Genomic DNA, 18,962 nt, shown 5'->3' with positions numbered 1-18,962 from the left:
ATTAAGCATAGTAAAAATTATCCAACCAAATGGAGAGGCATTCAAGTAAGGCAATGCATTGCTAATAAGATCATAGTGCTTCCCCCCCCCCCTTTTCCCCACCCAACTGGCCTAAAAACCATTACAAAGAAAACAATGCCACTTGTCGCAACTAAGTCACTAACACATATATCAATGCTATTAGAGTAGAACCTATCATATAACTAGCTAACATTGCTAATTTCATGAGTCCAGGAAATAAGTCTACTTCAGTAAAAATTTTAAAAAGGCAAAAACAGAAAACAGGTTTTTAAAGGGCTTAGTAGTTATTGCCTGTATAACAAGCTCCTCATATAAAAGCCACTGGGAAGTCGGGTCAGAGATTGTCCTCAATTAGCGCCATATCCTACATGTATTATCCTTGCTACCTAGAAAGAAAAGTAATAGATTAACATTTCAAATGTCATTCATATATCTATAATATAAAACTACAGCTTCCTGTTATTTGGGACAGGAGATATTTCAAATACATCCCTTGCTCTCAAATTCAATGGCAATCTTGTCTTCCAACTATGATGCAGTTGAATGACAACACTTTGCAAATTTCTTTCCTTTGAAATAATGAGCCAACTGCACAGTACAACATGCTTTGTATATAGAATGTCCCAAGTTGAAGCCCAAATATCTCTAGATCAAAGAAATTATCAGGTAGGAAGGCTGAGAAATTTCCATGCTTGAGATCTTGGAGAGGCACTTAGTTTTAGAAAAGACAGAACTACTGAGCATAAGGCAGTTTCGTGTGTTCTGGGCTTTTAATAGGAACTCAACAGGCATACATTCAAAAGGTGCACCTTTTCTCATCACTAAATCTCTGTGCATCCCATGAATATTTGTCTGCAATGCTGTTGTTAAAGGCATAGAGCTTCTATCAGGAAAAAGGTGCCAACACAGATTGCAACCTACATATATCAGTATCTTCCGGTGAATGCGAGGCCACCATCTAAGAACTGCCAACCTAACTCTTGTACATATTCTAAACTAGTTGTGTTGAAATGCTGTAGAAAAGGCTTCTTAAATTTGGCTCTAGGATTACAGTTGCCTTAGTAATGCTGCTATGCCCCCATTCCCCTCTTATTGCAATGTTGGAAAAACACCTCCACTGATGAAAGAGGAAAGCACCACCGGAATCAATGAGATACTAGCAAATAAAATGATTATAGCACAGGAAAATGTATTTAGCTGTTCAAATTTGGAGGTTGCCTTAATGCATCCTGAAAAGTTTAAAGAGTGGAGCCATATCTATTTGTTGAAACTTGCTGTTCAATGGCTGTTCTGTTCCCCCACCCCACCCTACTTACTTAACCCAACTTCTCTAGGCCAGCACCCCCGTTTTGAAACAATTCAACTAGTGTGGAAAAGCAATATGCCACAGAAATAACTGTTTGATCCAAGTTTTCAACGGAATTGGACTGAATGAGGCATGACAACAGAAACCAGGAAACTGTCCTTATTTGACATCACTTTAGTGTAAACAAGTAGAAGGACAATTTTCAATATAGCTGTTAGTTACCTGTAATGATTATATTGCCCTTGTAATTGAAAGCACATGAAAATATTTCATCAGTGTGGCCTTCTAGTATTTGAATGCATTGTCCTGTCTGAGGTTCCCAAAGCCGAGCTGTCTTATCTGAGCTGGCTGTAAGAATGCGACTCCCTTGAGGATTGAAACAGATCTTTTAAAAACAAAGAAACAATAATTATTTTTTAAAGAGGCAAGGAAGTGGCATTACTAATCTTAAAGCTTGTCCACCATGGTTCACGCAGGTTTGCAGTGTCTGGGACAACAGCCCCTGAATATATTTTGTCTTCGTTTCTATCTACACGGGTAGATTCAGAGGCTGGAGTGGGCTGGTCAATAATAAACCCTCCAAAGCAAGGAGCTTTTCTGTCTTTCATCTTAAAACAAGGGTCATGTCACACATTATCCCTTGAAATACTTTATCCTGTGAAACACTGTGAAGTACTTGATTCCAAGTAGACAAAATATTCACAAAGTGGCTCAATCATGGGTGGCTTCTGTGAATAAACTGTGGTTTTAATGCTAAACACGAGCCTTTCAAAAATTATAACGCTATACCATATTTTATATTTGGGATTCCATTTCTGAGAACTAAATAGTAACTTATGAAACATTCCCAAAGAAACAACAGCAGAATTGCTATTGTTATTCTCAGTTCCACAAGCCAGCACAATGACTTAAAGTGATCCAAGACAGTAATCAAGGAGCTTGCTCAGGTAGGAAGGAAGATAATAACTCTGGGATTATTTAGGATTTATTTGTCAAATTTGTATTCCACCCTTCATCTGAAAATCACAGGACAGTTCACAACACAAAAATACTAGATAAAAACACAAAATACATGATAAAAACAGAAACAAAAACAAACCAAGAACCCCCGTCCCACAAACACATTTAAAAGGCCATAGAATATTCAGCCAAAGGTCTGGTTATAGAGAATGATTTTGCTTGGAGCCTAAAGATATGCTGCGAAGGCACCAGGTGAGCAATGGAGAGAATAATGAATTACAGTTAACTAGTCACATATGCAATGAGGAGTTCAGTAGCCAAATATAATTGTGGCATTAATATTCAATTAGCGACTAGCCTCATGTTTGAAATCAACATGCCAAAAATTTAAAATTCTTTCTCATCCACCTGCACCTTTATTCAATAATTTCTGCCCTTTTCTCTCCTTTACCAAATAGGTCAGTTTAAATCTAAATGTTACTCTGGAGGTTCCTTGCAGGCCTCCAAAGGCCTTAGTGCATCTCTTTAGTGCACAGATTCATGAGCCACATGAACCGATTCTTGAAAGCAGTCCTTTAACCTCTACCTATTTCTGCCTCTCAATTTAGGGGCACATCTGATAGCTGAATCGTGACATTTGTCATTTCATATGTGCACAACAAATGGGAAACATTAATGAAGTACATATAAAATTGTGGGATGTAAAACTGTTATTTCCTTAGGAAATAACTCCTAACTCCTTAGGAAAATCCAAAGACAGGCATTCCAAAACCTTACATGGAAACCGTTTTGTATTCTATTTGAATAGCTTTCTGCTTTTTAAAAAAGTTATAGAATCAGTAGCAATTCTTCCTTTCTTATTGAATCTACAATTTTTATTTATTTTATGTAAAATAACTATAATTACTACTACTCTTTAAGCTTTTGGAACTAAAAAAGAAATTGGAAATTTTAATCTGCAAATATAATTTTATCCTTGCTATATTAGATTCATCATATCACAGTGCTGCCAAATTTCATCACACAGACACTAATATTTCCTTTAATCATCCAAACAGATACTGAACCTGTCACTGCTCTCCAAAATTTAAATGACAAAACAGAGTATCTAGCCAACAACACTGCCATAAATCAGGAAACATATGTATGGGCTGCCTTCGTCTTGCTCATGCAGTATGGATTTAAGAACAACTTAAGCATCTGTCTTTAACATATATATATATATACATACATTTATGCAAATATTCTCAATATTTTTTTACCAGCAGTACAGAGAAATAAAACAACAGTCACCTTTGAAATTTCTCCTCCGTGGCCTTCAAGTTTTGATATACATTTTTTTGTTTCTGCATCATAAACTCTTGCTGATCCTTCAATAGAAAACAAACAAAACAATCATGAGTTTAGTATAGGCATTTACCTGTTGTGCTTAAACACATCTGCAATTTTGTCAGGAACCAGAGAAGGCAAATGTTAGAAATGACTGGCTGCAACTCAAAGCCCACTGATTTAGAGTAGGGATGGGTGAATCTGTCAATTTTGGTTTCCCTTAAGTTTCTCATTTTTCAAATCTTAAGTACAGTTCTCAATGTTTCAGTATCAGTTGGCAGATTTTTTTAAAGTTCTCATGAAAATTCATCAGCCTTTCCAAATATATCCTAATATACACATTTTTGTATACAATTTCCCCTAATATAATGCATTTTTGCAAAAATATATTCACTAATATAACATAATATTATTTTCAACAAAATATGTTTTTATATGTACACTTTAGTATATGCATTTTGGTTGGACATCTGCGTTGCAAAATTCAGAGTTCAAATTTTGAAAGGTGGTTGTGTTTACATACTTGTATTGTTTGGGAAAGTACAAATTAGGTGGGTTTGCCTTGAAATGTAAACTGAATTGAATTTGTCCCCATCCCTATATAGGAGTAGCTACCATTGCTATGCATACTCTTTCACTATAAACTTTTGATGTTTTGCGGTGGTCACTGAAAGCAGGTTAAAATTGCATGGTCTTATGAGAAGGCGGCACTCATACGAAAATGGTTTGGAAGCTTCTAGACTCATTAGACAGATCCGATATATGAGATAGCTTGGGGCAGAAGACTGAGTTAAATATCACAGCCCTGTGAAAAAGCTGCCAAAGAGCACATCACATAACACATAAAAAATGGCTCACTATATGGATATAATCATTCCTTGGAGTTATTATGGAGGTTTTCCACAAGATTGGCTGTATTAGAAAACTTAGCCAGTTTCCAGAACAAGCATTCACCTCACCAGAGTTCCTCTCTTAGAGGATTCTTTCTTTGCCCTCATGTGGAGTCATCCATGATGCACAGAAGGAGCTACTGGGAGTTGCCATGTTACCCCTCAAGAGATGCTCTTCAAATCAGCTGACACAGGATGAAGACATTTTAATAAAAAAAATCAGTTTCACCTACCATCAGCTGAGGCAGTTGCAATACGCTGGCCAGTGTAATCAAAGCAAACGTCTAATACTTCATCATCGTGGCCTGTTAATGTTGCCACACGCTTGCCAGTCAGCGCGTTCCACAACTGCAATGTGGACAGAAAACAAAATTGCAGGCAAATAATGACTGAACTGCTTGCGGCCTGTGTAGCTAGTCAATCACTATTCGTTCTTTCATATGAGCACACAGATTTGGCAGAAAGCAAGGTTAACAAATATTTTGCTTGACGTGTTACCAGCACAAGCCAGATATCTCCTGGAATTGATTTCCATGCTAGCAGCTTATTCACAGATTCAACTCTTATGCCAATAAAGGCTAGAAAAGAAAAGAAAAAAGAACTCCCCAGAAGTCAATAAATGTTGGTGTTTCTTCCCTAAACCAGGCTAGCCTATAGTGTTCCTCTTATTTTCTGTATTTCTTTCTTTTTAAGTGTGATATTGCAAATGAACTGGTGGGGCATTTTTAGAGATAAGCTTTGGGCATTTTTTTTAGAAAGACAGAATGTAAAGAAATTGGACTTTACTGTCCTGGACTGTTTGTCTATAAAATGGGAATGCATCTTTTTACCTGTCTGCTCGTTTGGTAAGTATAGGGTTAATGTGGAGTCTTAGCTGGTGCCCCAGGACTAATAAACTATCAAGGCATAGGGTCCACCATTGCTGATGTGACTAACTGCACACCTGTCTCTAGGGGTGGGAAAATTAAAGCTCCCAGCTTCCTTGTTCCTGCAGCCCAGATCTGGAGGGATCAAATGACAGACAGGGAGAAGCTATATAAGCAGGTGGATAGCCAAGAGGTGGGTTCACCAAGCAGATCTCAGGTGATACGCAGAGATTCTGGAGAGTTTGAGAGGAAGGCTTCAAGGAAGAAAGGCCTACTTGTGAACAAGGAATCCTGCTAAGAGCCTGGTGAGTTGAGATCGTTTTGGTTTAGGCAAAGTGGATCACATTTAACTAATTTTGTTTTTGCTCCAAATGAAATATTCTGGTTTTCTGCAGCCAGCACTGAATGCATATTATCAGGCAGTGTGTACATGCCCTTTGTCTATTATTTTAAAGAGATGTAAGAGTAAACCTACACCTTTATTCTGTACCTGCTCTGGGGGAAAGCTAATTTTCCCCACACGCCTTCATGCAGGCCAAGAAGAATGTATTCCCGGATTCAGACCTACAAATGTATGGGTTAGTCAATACTATGATTATTTTTCGTATACTACTGGCAGCAATAAATCAGGTTAATAGGGATCCAAGTATCATACCATGCATGTTTTGTCCATTGATCCAGTGATTATAAGAGTGCAGTCCCAGTTGAACTGTGCACTACTTATTTCTGCACGATGGCCTATTAAAGTATGCATCCTCCTACCAGGAGAGAATAAAAAACATGTTATATGGTTGATTCAAATATAAATGTATTATGCAAAGGGCATCTATAAAAAGAAATAGACAAAATGCTACAGGTTAAATCTTTAATGTTTCCCCAGTCATTTGCAGTGCAATCCTATGCATGCTTAAAGGTAAAGGGACCCCTGACCATTAGGTCCAGTCGTGGCCGACTCTGGGGTTGTGGCGCTCATCTCGCTTTATTAGCCGAGGGAGCGGGTGTACGGCTTCCAGGTCATGTGGCCAGCATGACTAAGCCGCTTCTGGCGAACCAGTGCAGTGCACGGAAACGCCGTTTACCTTCCTGCTGAAGCACTGCCTATTTATCTACTTGCACTTTGCCGTGCTTTCGAACTGCTAGGTTGGCAGGAGCAGGGACCGAGTAACAGGAGCTCACCCCGTCGCAGGGATTCGAACCGCTGACCTTCTGATCGGCAAGTCCAAGTCACAGTTCAATGAGCTGTCCTCCCAAATAAATATACTGTATTTTCCGCCCTATAGGATGCACCGTCCCATAAGGCGCACCTAGTTTTTTTTGGGGGGGGAATAAAGGGGAAAAAAATATTTCCCCCCCAGGCGCGGGGCTGGGGCGGGGGAGGCCCGCCCGAGCTTCCCCCGACCCCAGCCCCCAAACAGGCAGCTCTCTGCAAGCTGTGGGAGCCCAGTGCTGGCTCCCGCTGCTTGCTGAGAGGTCTGCGAAGCCTGGACGCACTGAGCTCAGCGTGCGCAGGCTTCAGCATGCAAGCAACTCTCCGCAAGCAGCGGGAGCGCTCCCGCTGCTTGCGGAGAGGTCCGCGAAGCCTAGACGCGCTGATCTCAGTGCGCGCAGGCTTCAGGACGCAGGCAACTCTCCGCAAGCAGCGGGAGCGCTCCCGCTGCTTGCGGAGAGGTCCGCGAAGCCTGGACGCGCTGAGCTCAGCGTGCACTGGCTTCAGCATGCAGGCAACTCTCCGCAAGCAGCGGGAGCGCTCCCGCTGCTTGCGGAGAGGTCCGCGAAGCCTGGAGAGCGAGAGGGGTCGGTGTGCACCAACCCCTCTCGCTCTCCAGGCTTCACCGAAAGCCTGCATTCGCCCCATAGGACGCACACACATTTCCCCTTCATTTTTGGAGGGGAAAAAGTGCGTCCTATAGGGCGAAAAATACGGTACATAGGATTGTACTATTTTAAGAGTTCTGTAAAGCATGAAATAAAACAAGATTTAAAATAGTACCTGCCCGTGCCAACATCCCACACTGCAACTGTATGGTCAAAAGAACCGGTGATGATTCTGTCTCCTGTAGTATTAAATGATAATGCAATAATCTCTGCAGAGTGCCCCTGAAGGTATAAAAAGAAGGTTTAAAGTTTAAACAAAGATCTTTATGTAGAAATAATCTAGGACAGGCATAGGCAAACTCGGCCCTCCAGATGTTTTAGGACTACAACTCCCATCATCCTTGACCGCTGGTCCTGTTAGATAGGGATGATGGGAGTTGTATTTGTGATATTATTAAGAGAGCTCTTTTCAATCTTACAGGGTATATTATAACCCCTTTATTTGTAATCCCAGGTAATAATAGATCTGAAAGCAATTATACAGTGCCTTTGAGTGCAGGAGAGGTTTCAAAGAATATTACCAGTCCATTTTAATTAATAAAGCAGGTCATTCTACCTTGTAGTAGTAAAGCCACAGAATCTGGAAAAAGTATGTTATTTAGACTGCAATCCTATTCACACTTAGCTGGGAGGAAGCCCCACGGAACACAGTAGGATTTCCAAATAAATATGCATAGGATTGCTCTGCACTTAAGATTTAATGGTTTTTAATTAGTATCACAGCTTTCAGTCTTCCTTTATGTTTGCTTAATGCATTATTTAGCTACATAAGCTAAGAGTTCTGCATAAATTCTCGTCTCTGAATTTTGCAAATGATAATTAAGAACTGCTCTTTTAATTAAGAACTGCTCTTTTAATAGCAATTTCACACAAAAAACACCCAAGTCATCACTAATAAGAGCTGCAACCCACTGTTAATCTGACTACTTCTTCTCCAGTCTGTATGTCCCATAATTTAGCTGTGGTATCCATACTTCCAGTAGCAACCAATGTACTTTGAAGATTAAATGACAAGCACACCTGTTAGAAAAAGAGAGAGAAGGAAAACCTTTATAAGAAATTCTTGGATTTTCTGTTCTCCTAGGTACTGGTCACAGTCACAATATGTTAGAGCTTGACAGTAACTGTTTCTAGTCATTGCCCCATTGACTGTTTAGAGGCCTGTAAAATAAAACATGACGGCCATAGGATCATAGCTGGTAATAAACATTCACTCATTCGATTGCTTGGAATATTTTCCTTGGGGTACAGGAAGGAATTTTACTCTCACAATTAGACTATGTGGAGGAAGATTACGGTAATAAAGCAGCCCATTCTACCTTGGAATGATAATGCCAAAGAATCAGGAAAAATATGTTACAGCAAACATGGAGCTACCACTGCTCCATATCTTCACTTAAGTAGGTACAAATTATCGTCCCAGATTTTTTTGAGAATAGTAGTATGTATTGTGACACTTGTTAGCATAGTTTCACTGAGAATAACAGAGAAAACAACACTTAACTTTAAAGTGGTTTTTAAGAATTAGATTGTTCCATATATAGTGATGATTATTCCAAAGCTCCTGTACTCACTATTTCTGCTGTGTGTCCCCTAAAGGTGTAATAGCACTTTCCTGTGTCTACACTCCATAATTTGCAGGTCTTGTCAAATGATCCAGTCGCAATCTTGTCACTAAATGTTAAAGAATGAAACAGAGTACAAGGGGAAAGTAAAAAACGATTTACAGAGAAAAATTAAAATGATTTGGATGTAGAGTACCAAAGAAATAATGTGCTGAGGCCATCTAGGGCTTTAAAGATCAAAGATTCTGAAAAGTTGCATACCCATACGGATTATTGAAAGCAATTGCATAGACCACATTCCTATGTCCTTCCAGAGAACGTAACTCTTCTCCTGAAGCAGTGTCCCAAAGTTTGCATGTTCTGTCATAGCTTCCAGTGATAAAACTAGAGCGGACAAGAAGAATGGAAGGTTTAAGAAACATTTCTTCCCTATTCTTCACCCCACAATTTAAGCCACTGCTGACTACATTGCTAAAACATCTCAGAGGGATCAGAAAAAATACAACTTCTTGTGAATTGACTCTACTGCTTCTAAGTTCCTCTCAATTAATGATATTTTTAAAAACACGTTGCGTTTTTGTTGTAATTTACGTATTTCCCCTGCTCCCCATCCCCTTTCACTTTTCTCAGTTGATTTGATGAAGGATCAAAGACCAGGCAAGAAGAGTATAAGGAGAACAACTGGGGATTTAATACAAGGGGAGGGAGGCAAAACAAGAGCTATCTTACATTTTCCACTGTCATTTTGCTGTATTTTCTTTTACAAAATAAGAATTGTTAACTAAATATGTTGGATTTTGGCATTTCCAATCCTACTAATTATCTTAATAACCCTTTTTTGAATCAGAATCTCAGCAGAGGAAATTATAGACTGTAAAATACTATACAGTATTCAGTTTATATTTAGATAAGCCTTGGTAGATCAATAGTTTGAATTTAAACACCCAAACTTACCAAGAACCTGATTTGTTAAAGGCAACATTAGTCAGTGGCAATATATGAGCCCGGAGTACCTGAAATAGAAAATAAAGGTAATATAATTTTCTTTACATTCCTAGGTATTTGCCTTCACAAATCTAAATACTTAAATATTATTTTAATTGATGGGAATGGCTAAACTAAAGTTAAGCACTTTTAAGTCACATTAATCTCAGTAGTGTTGTTTTAAGGATACATTTACTTTTCCTATTGAACTCAGCGGCGCTTTGGAAAGACTGGGCCCATTTGGATTAAAACCTTATGCTACAGCAGCATGTTGTATCCATGACACATTCAAACCCCTATTAAGTTATGTTACGACAGCTTGCTACTATGCTAGGAACACTAAAACCAACAAAAAAAACTTTATCACCGAGGAAACTGCAAAGAAAGGTATAGGTTTACACCAACTCTGTGTCTTCATTTAGGAGGTGTTGCTGGCAACTGCAATGTGCTATGAAGTGGAAATGCAACACTAGTCCTCTTTCCAATTACACTCTGCATACCCCTAATTATTCCTCACACTCAATAGATTTGTGCAGTTCTTATTACTGCACAAGAAAATCACTACCAGCAGCACCAAGGATGGGAACGCTCAGACCTGGGGGGCCAAATGCAGCCCTCCAGACCTTTCTATCTCACCCTCAGGACTCTCACCAGGCCTCACCCCTTCCCCTGATCACCAGCCCTGATCTGTAGCCTCCTTGGGTGCTTTGCCTCGCTGAGATAATGCTTCTTGTCTGCCTGGGTGAAGGATTAACAGATGTATGTGTGGATACAGAAACCTGTTGTTATTACATGGCTAGAATGTAGCATGCTGTACAAAGGAAAGAAGCACACTGATGGCTCTGGATTCCTCATCCCTGCTTTGTCACAATTCAGGTAAAGTCAGTTTTTGCTGTAACTTTCTTGTAACAAATCTTTGAGTAATTAACTATACAGGTACATATCCATTATTCCTTCTCCCAATACTATTAAAAACTCAGATATTCAAAGCTCAACTGTCAGAACTGGATCCATGCCTCTAGGTGAATTAGTGGAAGGTACTGTATAACTCTTAAAAGATTTATCTACAATGCCTGACTTTGACAAAACAAAAGAAGGGGATATAGATTTGGAATTATGAAGTAGCCTGTCTGTGGGGTCATGAACCAGCTGAATTCAACTTATTATTTTTTTAAATAACAAAACAGCAGTCAGATTAACAATGTGGAAGTGTGGAGCACTGCAATGACACTACATTAGTGTAATCACCTTTTCAAAAATAAAAATAAGCCAGTATTCAAGGAGCTGGTGTTAAGACAATGACTAGAAAGAAAAACTATTTCTGAGGCCAACTGTATGAAAGCACTTAAAAACTCTTAAAGTCGAGCACAAATAGTGAGAGAATGTGAGAGATACCGCTTCCTTATACATATTATCAACAGCAGATTGCACCAACATTGGATCTGTTGATCTGGGTAGAAAGACAGAACATATTCTCAAGCATGCATGAGATGTTTTGTGAGTGTACCTAATTTGACATATTTTCATCAACAGTCAAACTCACTGCTATCTTTCCACAAACAGCTTTTTACTGGTCTGCAACATGGAGCAGCTCAACCTTCGCAACAGATTCCCCACCCTGCAGCTGCACCCTGTTCAGAAGCAGAAAACAGCCTTATATTGCTATCCAAAGGATACAGATCACTTTTCACTGCTTGGGGAAAAGGGGGGCCATGAAAGAATTAGCAAAAAAGAAAGCCTCTCCCAAACATTGACTAACAGCTTGAGTTCAGTGTTGTGCTGTTCTTTAAAACCATCATATCCCCAAATTTCAGCAACAGACTGTCTGTCAGCTGGCGCTCTAGAAGAGACAAAGATCCTCATGTGTAGATAAACCTCATGCTGCTAGATGGAAGGTAGTGTGCTGTTCTTAAGAGATCTATCCACACTCTTTGACATCAAATGCAGATGAGGAAGGGACATCAGTAATAGCTCTGGTTCATATTTAAATCAATTTTTTCCACACAGCTATTCTACACAGAGACCATCCCTTCATATAGTCTTCCTATGATTTCCCTCCCACCCTGCCATACAAATATAGGCTTTCAGAGAGCCTGTGCTGATTGTAAATCAGCCACTTAACCACATAATGCAGCAAGGATATGTGCATCAAGCACTGCAACTTATTTTCCAACATGCTCGGCTACTTGTATGTATTGGTCAGCTCCCAGTGCCAGTCTCTTTCAGCAGAGATAACCAAGGGAGTGATGAGTGAGCTCCCTGGAGAGGGCTAGGCTCTGGCTGAAATCCTCTTTCTGAAAATCAGCAGCAATTAACTCGCTGGTTAGGTAACTCAACACTGCCATCTGGCACTGTGAAAAAGGTACTGCAGCTTGTGGAAAAGCTACTGAAACTGACAACAGACAAAACACCCCCAATTCCACCACCCACAGGAGTTGTGGTTGTTATTAAATGTATTACCTGCCCTTCATCAGCAGGTCTCAGGGTGGGGTGCAACAATTTAAAATCCCATTATAAAAACAGTTAAAAACAATGTGCAGTCACAGAATTGGAACTGTGTGAGAATTAATATATTCATGTGATCTGTTGTCAGAACAGAATATTAGGTAAAAAGCCCAAAATCACTGCACTCAGGCTTGGCCTTCCATATGACATTTCCCCTGAGCAGTGGCTCATGGTGCGCAGAGGCAGTGGCAGGGCTGTAGTCATCAGGGCAATGGCAGTGAGGCTGAGAGAGCTCCAAACTAGCCGAAATGGCCCAATAAGTTTATTGTCACCACTGGGAGGACACCACTGCCTTCACCCCACTCACAAGTTACCACTTGCTTCTACTTGTGCCTTTACAGAGTCTGTGGACTAGGGCTGCACAACCTGAGAGGCACCAACCTGAATGCAGCCCATATTCATGCATGGTGTTCCACTAGGAGCTTGATAAACCTGCTTCTTATGCCAGCCAGGAGCAGCAGAAATTGAACTTGAGGCAAGCCACAATACATTGCTAACTGGCATTCTCTGGGGAAGTGGGACACAACCAGCTCAGGCCTGCTTATCCAAACACAGGAATCACCAACATGTAAATAGCTACGTTCCTCACTCATAAGCTGCTTCAGTATACTCTAACATGATCCTTAGAGTCCATATTCAAATAAACAACTAAAACCTGCAATGAAATGTTGCTGTGTATCCTTAAAAGCGTGCCAGCCAGCCCTGTCCTCCTCCAGAATACTCCATTCCATCCCTACAACCTAGTTTCTATTATCCTCCCATAACATTCCATGGCTACAGAGCATGCTCACTGGATTGTGTGAGGGTCTACAGCAAACATCTGTTTATGCAGCATAAGCAGGCTGATATCTCCTTTCTCAGCAACCCTGTTTTGGCTCCATTTCTGCCAGCTCTCACAATGATCTGAGAGCAGGACAGTTTAACCAACAGCCATTTAAAACCTCTAGTTTCTGTGTATTTACATAACTGAAAGCAAGTATCAGAAATTGTCTCATGGCTCTTACCTTAAAAAGATAGAATTTGTGGTCCACCTGTTGTCCTAGCTTCTCTTGTAGTCGCAGTATTAAATGTACAACCTGGTCTTTACGTGATGCTGTGATGAGAGGTTCTGCCTTTCTTATATCTGCTACTAAGGCTTCTACATCTGTACTAAAGTAGAATAATGTTTAAAGATATTAAAATACAATTTTCATCTCCTGAAGTTAAGAGAAAATAAAATCCTTCTGTTGCTTTTATCAACCAGGATGAAAGGGGGAAGGGGAGTCATTTTGATATTTTCCCATGTGCCAACCACAGAGATTATCCTTCAGAATAGGGGCAGCGTACCTGTGGGTCTCCACAGATGTATTTTTCTTATCTTTCCATAAAAACAGATGTGCATTTATTTACACTGAACTCTATGGGATTTACTTCTGAATAAACACATAGAGGATTGGACTATGCCACAGAAGCCTCAGAGCACACTGTTGGAAAACAAGCCCCCTCCGGAGTGGCTGGTCTCGGAGCTTGTTTACCCGTAATCTTCCTCTGGCTGACATCCCGGACAGACCAGGGAGACTTTGATAGGCGACATTTCCCAGCGTGGGAAATGCACACCCCCTCCCTTCTTGCATCCCAGCAAGGGAAAAGGAGATAGTCAGAGAGTCTATTTACATCTTTTTATTTCTGACTTTACAGCACTACAGAAAACATGTCCGATCAGTTCAGACTTCTTCTAGCAAGAGAGTCAAACTTCCTTTACATACGCAACAGGAAGGTTTCATATTACACTCTTCACAAAGCTCTGAGAAGCCCGTGAACTTCCGGGAACATTCTTTCCCACAGCTAGTTACATCATGTGATGTAAACAAGCTATCAGTTTGCAGCTGCGTTGCTCTCGTATTCTGACACGCACATCAGTCAGGAAGATAGATACAAAATTTCTTGCCCCCCCCCCATAAAAAGTAGACAGCCACTGGAAATTCCTGAGTTCACCTAGAAATACCCAAGTCCAGGGTCAGCTACTAACATAATCCACACCAATTGTAAAAGGTTTTTTTTCTAGGTTAGGCCTTGCATCTTTTGAGTATAAGACAGGTTTCCCATTTTTCAGTCATTTTATTTACAATTTTAATGTTTTCTACTTGAATGTGATTAATTTTGAATATTCTGTATGTTTAGGTCTTTCCTAGTGACTTGTTCCTAGTGGCGTGCTCTGGTCTATGGGGTCACGAAGAGTCGGACACGACTAAACGACTATACAACAACAACAGTGACTTGTTCATGCAGGTTTAAAACAAGTGGTCAGCTCTACTCTGTTGCTTGAATTTAAATAACCTCAGTGACAGCACTCATACCTGTTTTTTGTTTTAATTCCAAACAACATGCTAATTTGCCACAAAATATCACATAGTCTTAAAAAGTTTACTTTGGCATTGTGTTTCTCAGGGTTAGTCATGGGAGGTAAGGAGTTAAATTTCTCTTTAAGCTAAAAAAATAAATATTCTAAAAATAATCTCAAAGCTTTTGGTATGTTAAAAGCTCAGCAGCATCACAGGGAACAAATATACAATTTACAAAACTAGATCCTGTTTGTGAAGGATTTCCCTAAGGATAGTCTCAATGGTGAAGGATGTATGTTCCACTAGGGAATAACATCCATTGAACAAATTGAATTTGTCCAGTATGTTTTCCATACAGGTCACTGACATGCTCAAGGACTACATTTGTTAGGTATGCTAGCAAAAGTATATTACATATAAGATGCTGAGTTGGATCCAGATGGAAAGTTTAGTTCCACTGAATGCTTTAGTTCCATCATGACAACCTTATCCCAATTATTTCAAGGGGACTTCAGCATAATTAATCTAAATCTAACCCAATGTCTGTTTTCTGAAACATTTCTTTGACATATTCAATTTAGCCCAGGAAAACTCCCAGGACCAAGTCTTAATTGTGGCTTTGAAAGACGCCTTTTGCATGCTCCTGCCAGTGCACATCAAGTAATCAAGGCAGAGGTGTGCAAGAGAGGTTTACAACAAATATTAGCACCAAAGCCAATATATATCTTTATATGTCTAATTCAGGTACACTTTATGAATGCTGGAGATCTTCTTACAAGGCATGAAATGCATCTTATATTTGTTACTCACATATATCCCATTGTAGGAATACTATGTTTTAGAACATAGGAAGCTGCCTTACACTGAGTAAGACCATTCATCCATCTAGCTCAGTATTTTCTATGCTGACTGGCAGACGTTTTCAGAGTTTCAGACAAAGTCCCTCCCAACCTCACATGGAGGTGCCAGGGATTAAACCTGGGACCTTCTCTATGAAAGGCTACAGCACTTTCCAAAAATGCTGTAACTTCATCAGTTGTGAAATGGAAACCACACACCCCTGAATTTTCAACCCTATGAAGTTTTCATTGAAAGTAGCAGCCATATTGCTAGATATGCCATAGGAGACAGGATTGGGCACTAACACCTCAATCTTAAATGACTGTACTTGGAAGAGGATGATTTGACAGCATGATTGTCTTATTCAATATGACCAAAAACACTGCAATACATTTCTTAGCTGTTTAGCAGATTTGTATATATCAGTAAAGTTGTTCTGTGTCAATATCCAGCAAAATACAATACTCACGCAGCACTAAGATCCAGTAAATCTATAGATTTGGTTTTCACTTCCCCACCTTGAACATATTCCAAAATAATGCCTTTGAAGAAGCAAAACAAGACAATTATTAATTCAGTATCAAGCTAGGTTCTGATGGCACACAGTACAAAGACTGACCTTCCCTTCGATAAAAAAAATCCTATTGATTTCAGTAGCAACACATCTAACCTAAACCATATAAGGGAGCAGAATCAGGCAGACATCTTGTCATTTTCTATAGTGACACATGGTAAGACACAGGTCAGGGGCCAAAGAACTGTGAAACTGGATGCATATGCTAAAGGCTCTTTGAACTTATGGTCTTCAAAGGCAACCCCCATTCCACATGACAAGCTGCTTTTCAAATGTGAAGGGTATTGTGATATGGGCTTGAGGATTTCCTGTTCAAAGGGGAAATGCCCAAAATTCCACTGTCCATGTACAAGCCCTCACAATCCTACATCTTCTCAGATGTCCCTCTATGTGCAAAGGATTCCCAGTCACTGAAGCAGCTCTTTTGAACTTCAGCTAGTCTTCACATAGAAAACATAAATACTGACTCTTATAACCAATGTAATTATTCATGATACGTACAGAACTCTGGATCATCCGATAGAACACCACATCATTAACTTATGGAATTCTCTGGCACAAGATAAAAAATGAGAACAGGAAAACGGCCCAGGAAATAGCAGAAGTGCTGCTGTAGATGAAGGAGGAAGCTTTGCTAGTGTTTTGTTTTTGTTTTTAAAGAAAAAGGTAGACCAACCTTGCTAAGGTGAATGAAACATAAAATATTTAAAGGCTTTGTAAAATAGGGGGCGATAGTTGTAACTCTCTCACTAATGATGTTACAGATACAATTCATGTACATGTAACTATACACAACACAGGAGAAACTCTAGTTAGTAAAAGAATCCAGTTTTCCAGCAACAAAATTAAGTGGTGCAATATGTGATGCCCATGAAACAGAAATGCTTCTTTTAGGAATACCAGTGTGGTTCCTGCTACAGTTGAGTTACAGTAGCTTGCAAAAGCCCACTTGTTTGTCCATGGCAAAGGCTCAAACTCTTTAAATGGCTATTTGCTGGTCTGAATAATTGACCTGGGAATTCAAAGCTTGCCCTTAGATGGTCATGGCCATCTAAGACTGATACTTTCAGGTTACTGTAGGATCATAGCCCAAACAACTGACAGTATAGAAAAGCAGAAGCTACTTCACCAACTTAATTTACCAGTTTGAGATCTTCCAAATATAAAAGTAAATCTGCAAAATATGACACCCTGTCTAATATATACAGTATAACAACTGAGATATACATAGAAGCAAACTGACTGCCACATTACCTTTATTGCATTTTGTGGTAATCCAGTTACAAATAATTTGTGGATTCTGTATTAGACTAATGCTTTGATATTAGTCTGTTGTTCCCTATAGGAAACAGTATGATATACAGTATACCATTATTTGGCTTATGGCTGAATTGTCAACATTACACAAATGTTTGTAACACTAGGGATTTAGTAGAATGCAGCTTTTCTTCAAGTCACCTCATACATCAATTCATAAGTAATAAATCATTTCAGCTGACAGCAGCTATGGCTTTTTATCTACCCATGGTGCACAACCATGAGCCAAGTACTTTGTGTTCCTACTGCCTGTCATATGCTAAAGTTATCTTGATTACCATAAGGTACTTTTAGTTAAAACTCCACAACTATTAAATGTCAAAAGCCTATGCACTGACTTCAGCAGAGTGGTCAATGTAACTGTCTATCACAACCATCTAAATGTCATCCTAGGCAACCACAAGATAAAGCTGTCACAGATAGAAAGGGTCAGACAAATAGGGCCCAGTTATATTATTTATGACATTTATATTGCATCATTTCTCCACAACACTGAATGCAGCAAACATGATTTTCTTACCCATCTTATCCCCCCGACAACCCTAAAAGGTAGGTTTGGGCTGAGATAGTCACTTGGAAAGCTTAATGAATGAGTTGGGATTTGCACCTGGTTATAATAAACTAGCACTCTTAACCATGACACCACTCTGGCCCTCATTGTGCATTATTCCGGTACATCTTCAGTGTGGGGGACTCATACACAAAAGTGCATTTCAACGGGGTAAGTTCCATCTCTGAGCACTTGCAAGTGTCTTTTCTTTTTGAAACCCTTCCTGCGTTTGCCTTTGATTCCCCATTAACTATTAATTTAATTTCTAAAAAGCACAAGAACATGTTTGAAACAAGTTTCCCCAAAGAGTAGGCATGGTTACTTAAGAGTTAAGGAAAAGGCACTCTGCACAACCTCAGATAAACTATGTTTCTATTGTTGTTATTTCACATTTCATGGTCGAGGCTGCAATCCTCTGCTCACTTATCGATTTTGCTTGCTTGCTTGCTTCTTTAGAAGCACTGCCAGTCCATGCAATATGTTCAACGCATTAAACCTACTACGGAACAAGCTCTCACTGAAGACGGAACGCAACGGAGCTTCTTTTCCATTCAACAGACCTGCTGAGCAAATGGGTTCCGGGGCTCAACTCTTTCAATTAAACCTTCCCCCCCCCCCCACTCTGCGACACTTTCCCCTCCACATTTGTGTTTCCCGGGGTGTGTGTTTGTGTGTCATTGTGTGTGTGTGTGTGTGTGTGTGTGTGTATATATATATATATATATATATATATCCGTTAACCCTTTCTTCCCCGACTGCACCATCCCCTCCTTTCAATCGCCCACGCTTGCCCGCCGCACGTAAGGCTTCCCCGTCGTCATTCCCCCGCTCCCCATCTTTAACATCGACCCCTCACACTGCCCTGCCCTGCCCCATTCCGCACCCGGCGGGTAATATCGCAGCAAGAACCGCTTCAGCTTCATCTCGTCCCGGGCGGCCGAGGCCTCCAAGCCGGCGCCGTTGTCATAGGAACCAGACAAACCGACGCTCTCCGCAGCGCGCACGCGCGGCCCGGGACTACCCCCGCCCCCTCTCCTCTGCCGCCCGCAGCTACTCCGG

General features: G+C 40.2%; 1 protein-coding gene across 1 annotated transcript; it reads right to left on the bottom strand.

Annotated features, from left to right (window-relative positions):
• Positions 1–238: 238 nt before the first annotated feature.
• Positions 239–18,959, bottom strand: DAW1 (dynein assembly factor with WD repeats 1). The gene is made up of 13 exons (XM_079978544.1): positions 18,787–18,959; positions 15,932–16,004; positions 13,306–13,450; positions 9,767–9,825; positions 9,074–9,196; positions 8,822–8,921; positions 8,160–8,267; positions 7,363–7,469; positions 6,028–6,130; positions 4,740–4,854; positions 3,581–3,657; positions 1,550–1,712; positions 239–407 (listed from the first exon to the last, which is right to left on the bottom strand). The coding sequence occupies exons 1-13, from the start codon at positions 18,824–18,826 to the stop codon at positions 373–375; spliced, it is 1,248 nt and encodes a 415-aa protein (XP_079834670.1). The 5' UTR covers positions 18,827–18,959; the 3' UTR covers positions 239–372.
• Positions 18,960–18,962: the final 3 nt, after the last annotated feature.

The sequence above is a fragment of the Podarcis cretensis genome (assembly GCF_951804945.1).
Source record: "Podarcis cretensis genome assembly, chromosome: 5".
In the NCBI taxonomy this organism is placed as follows: Eukaryota; Metazoa; Chordata; class Lepidosauria; order Squamata; family Lacertidae; genus Podarcis; species Podarcis cretensis.
This window is presented reverse-complemented; position numbering and strand designations above follow the sequence as displayed.

Bases quoted from the DNA above. Each gene is read 5' to 3' on its own strand.
- DAW1 (XM_079978544.1), bottom strand. From the start codon at position 18,826: ATGAAGCTGAAGCGGTTCTTGCTGCGATATTACCCGCCGG. The intron at 9,197-9,766 runs GTAAGTTTGGGT...TGTCCGCTCTAG, and splicing joins TTTAACAAATCAGGTTCTTG to TTTTATCACTGGAAGCTATG. The intron at 8,922-9,073 runs GTATGCAACTTT...TTTAACATTTAG, and splicing joins GCTTTCAATAATCCGTATGG to TGACAAGATTGCGACTGGAT.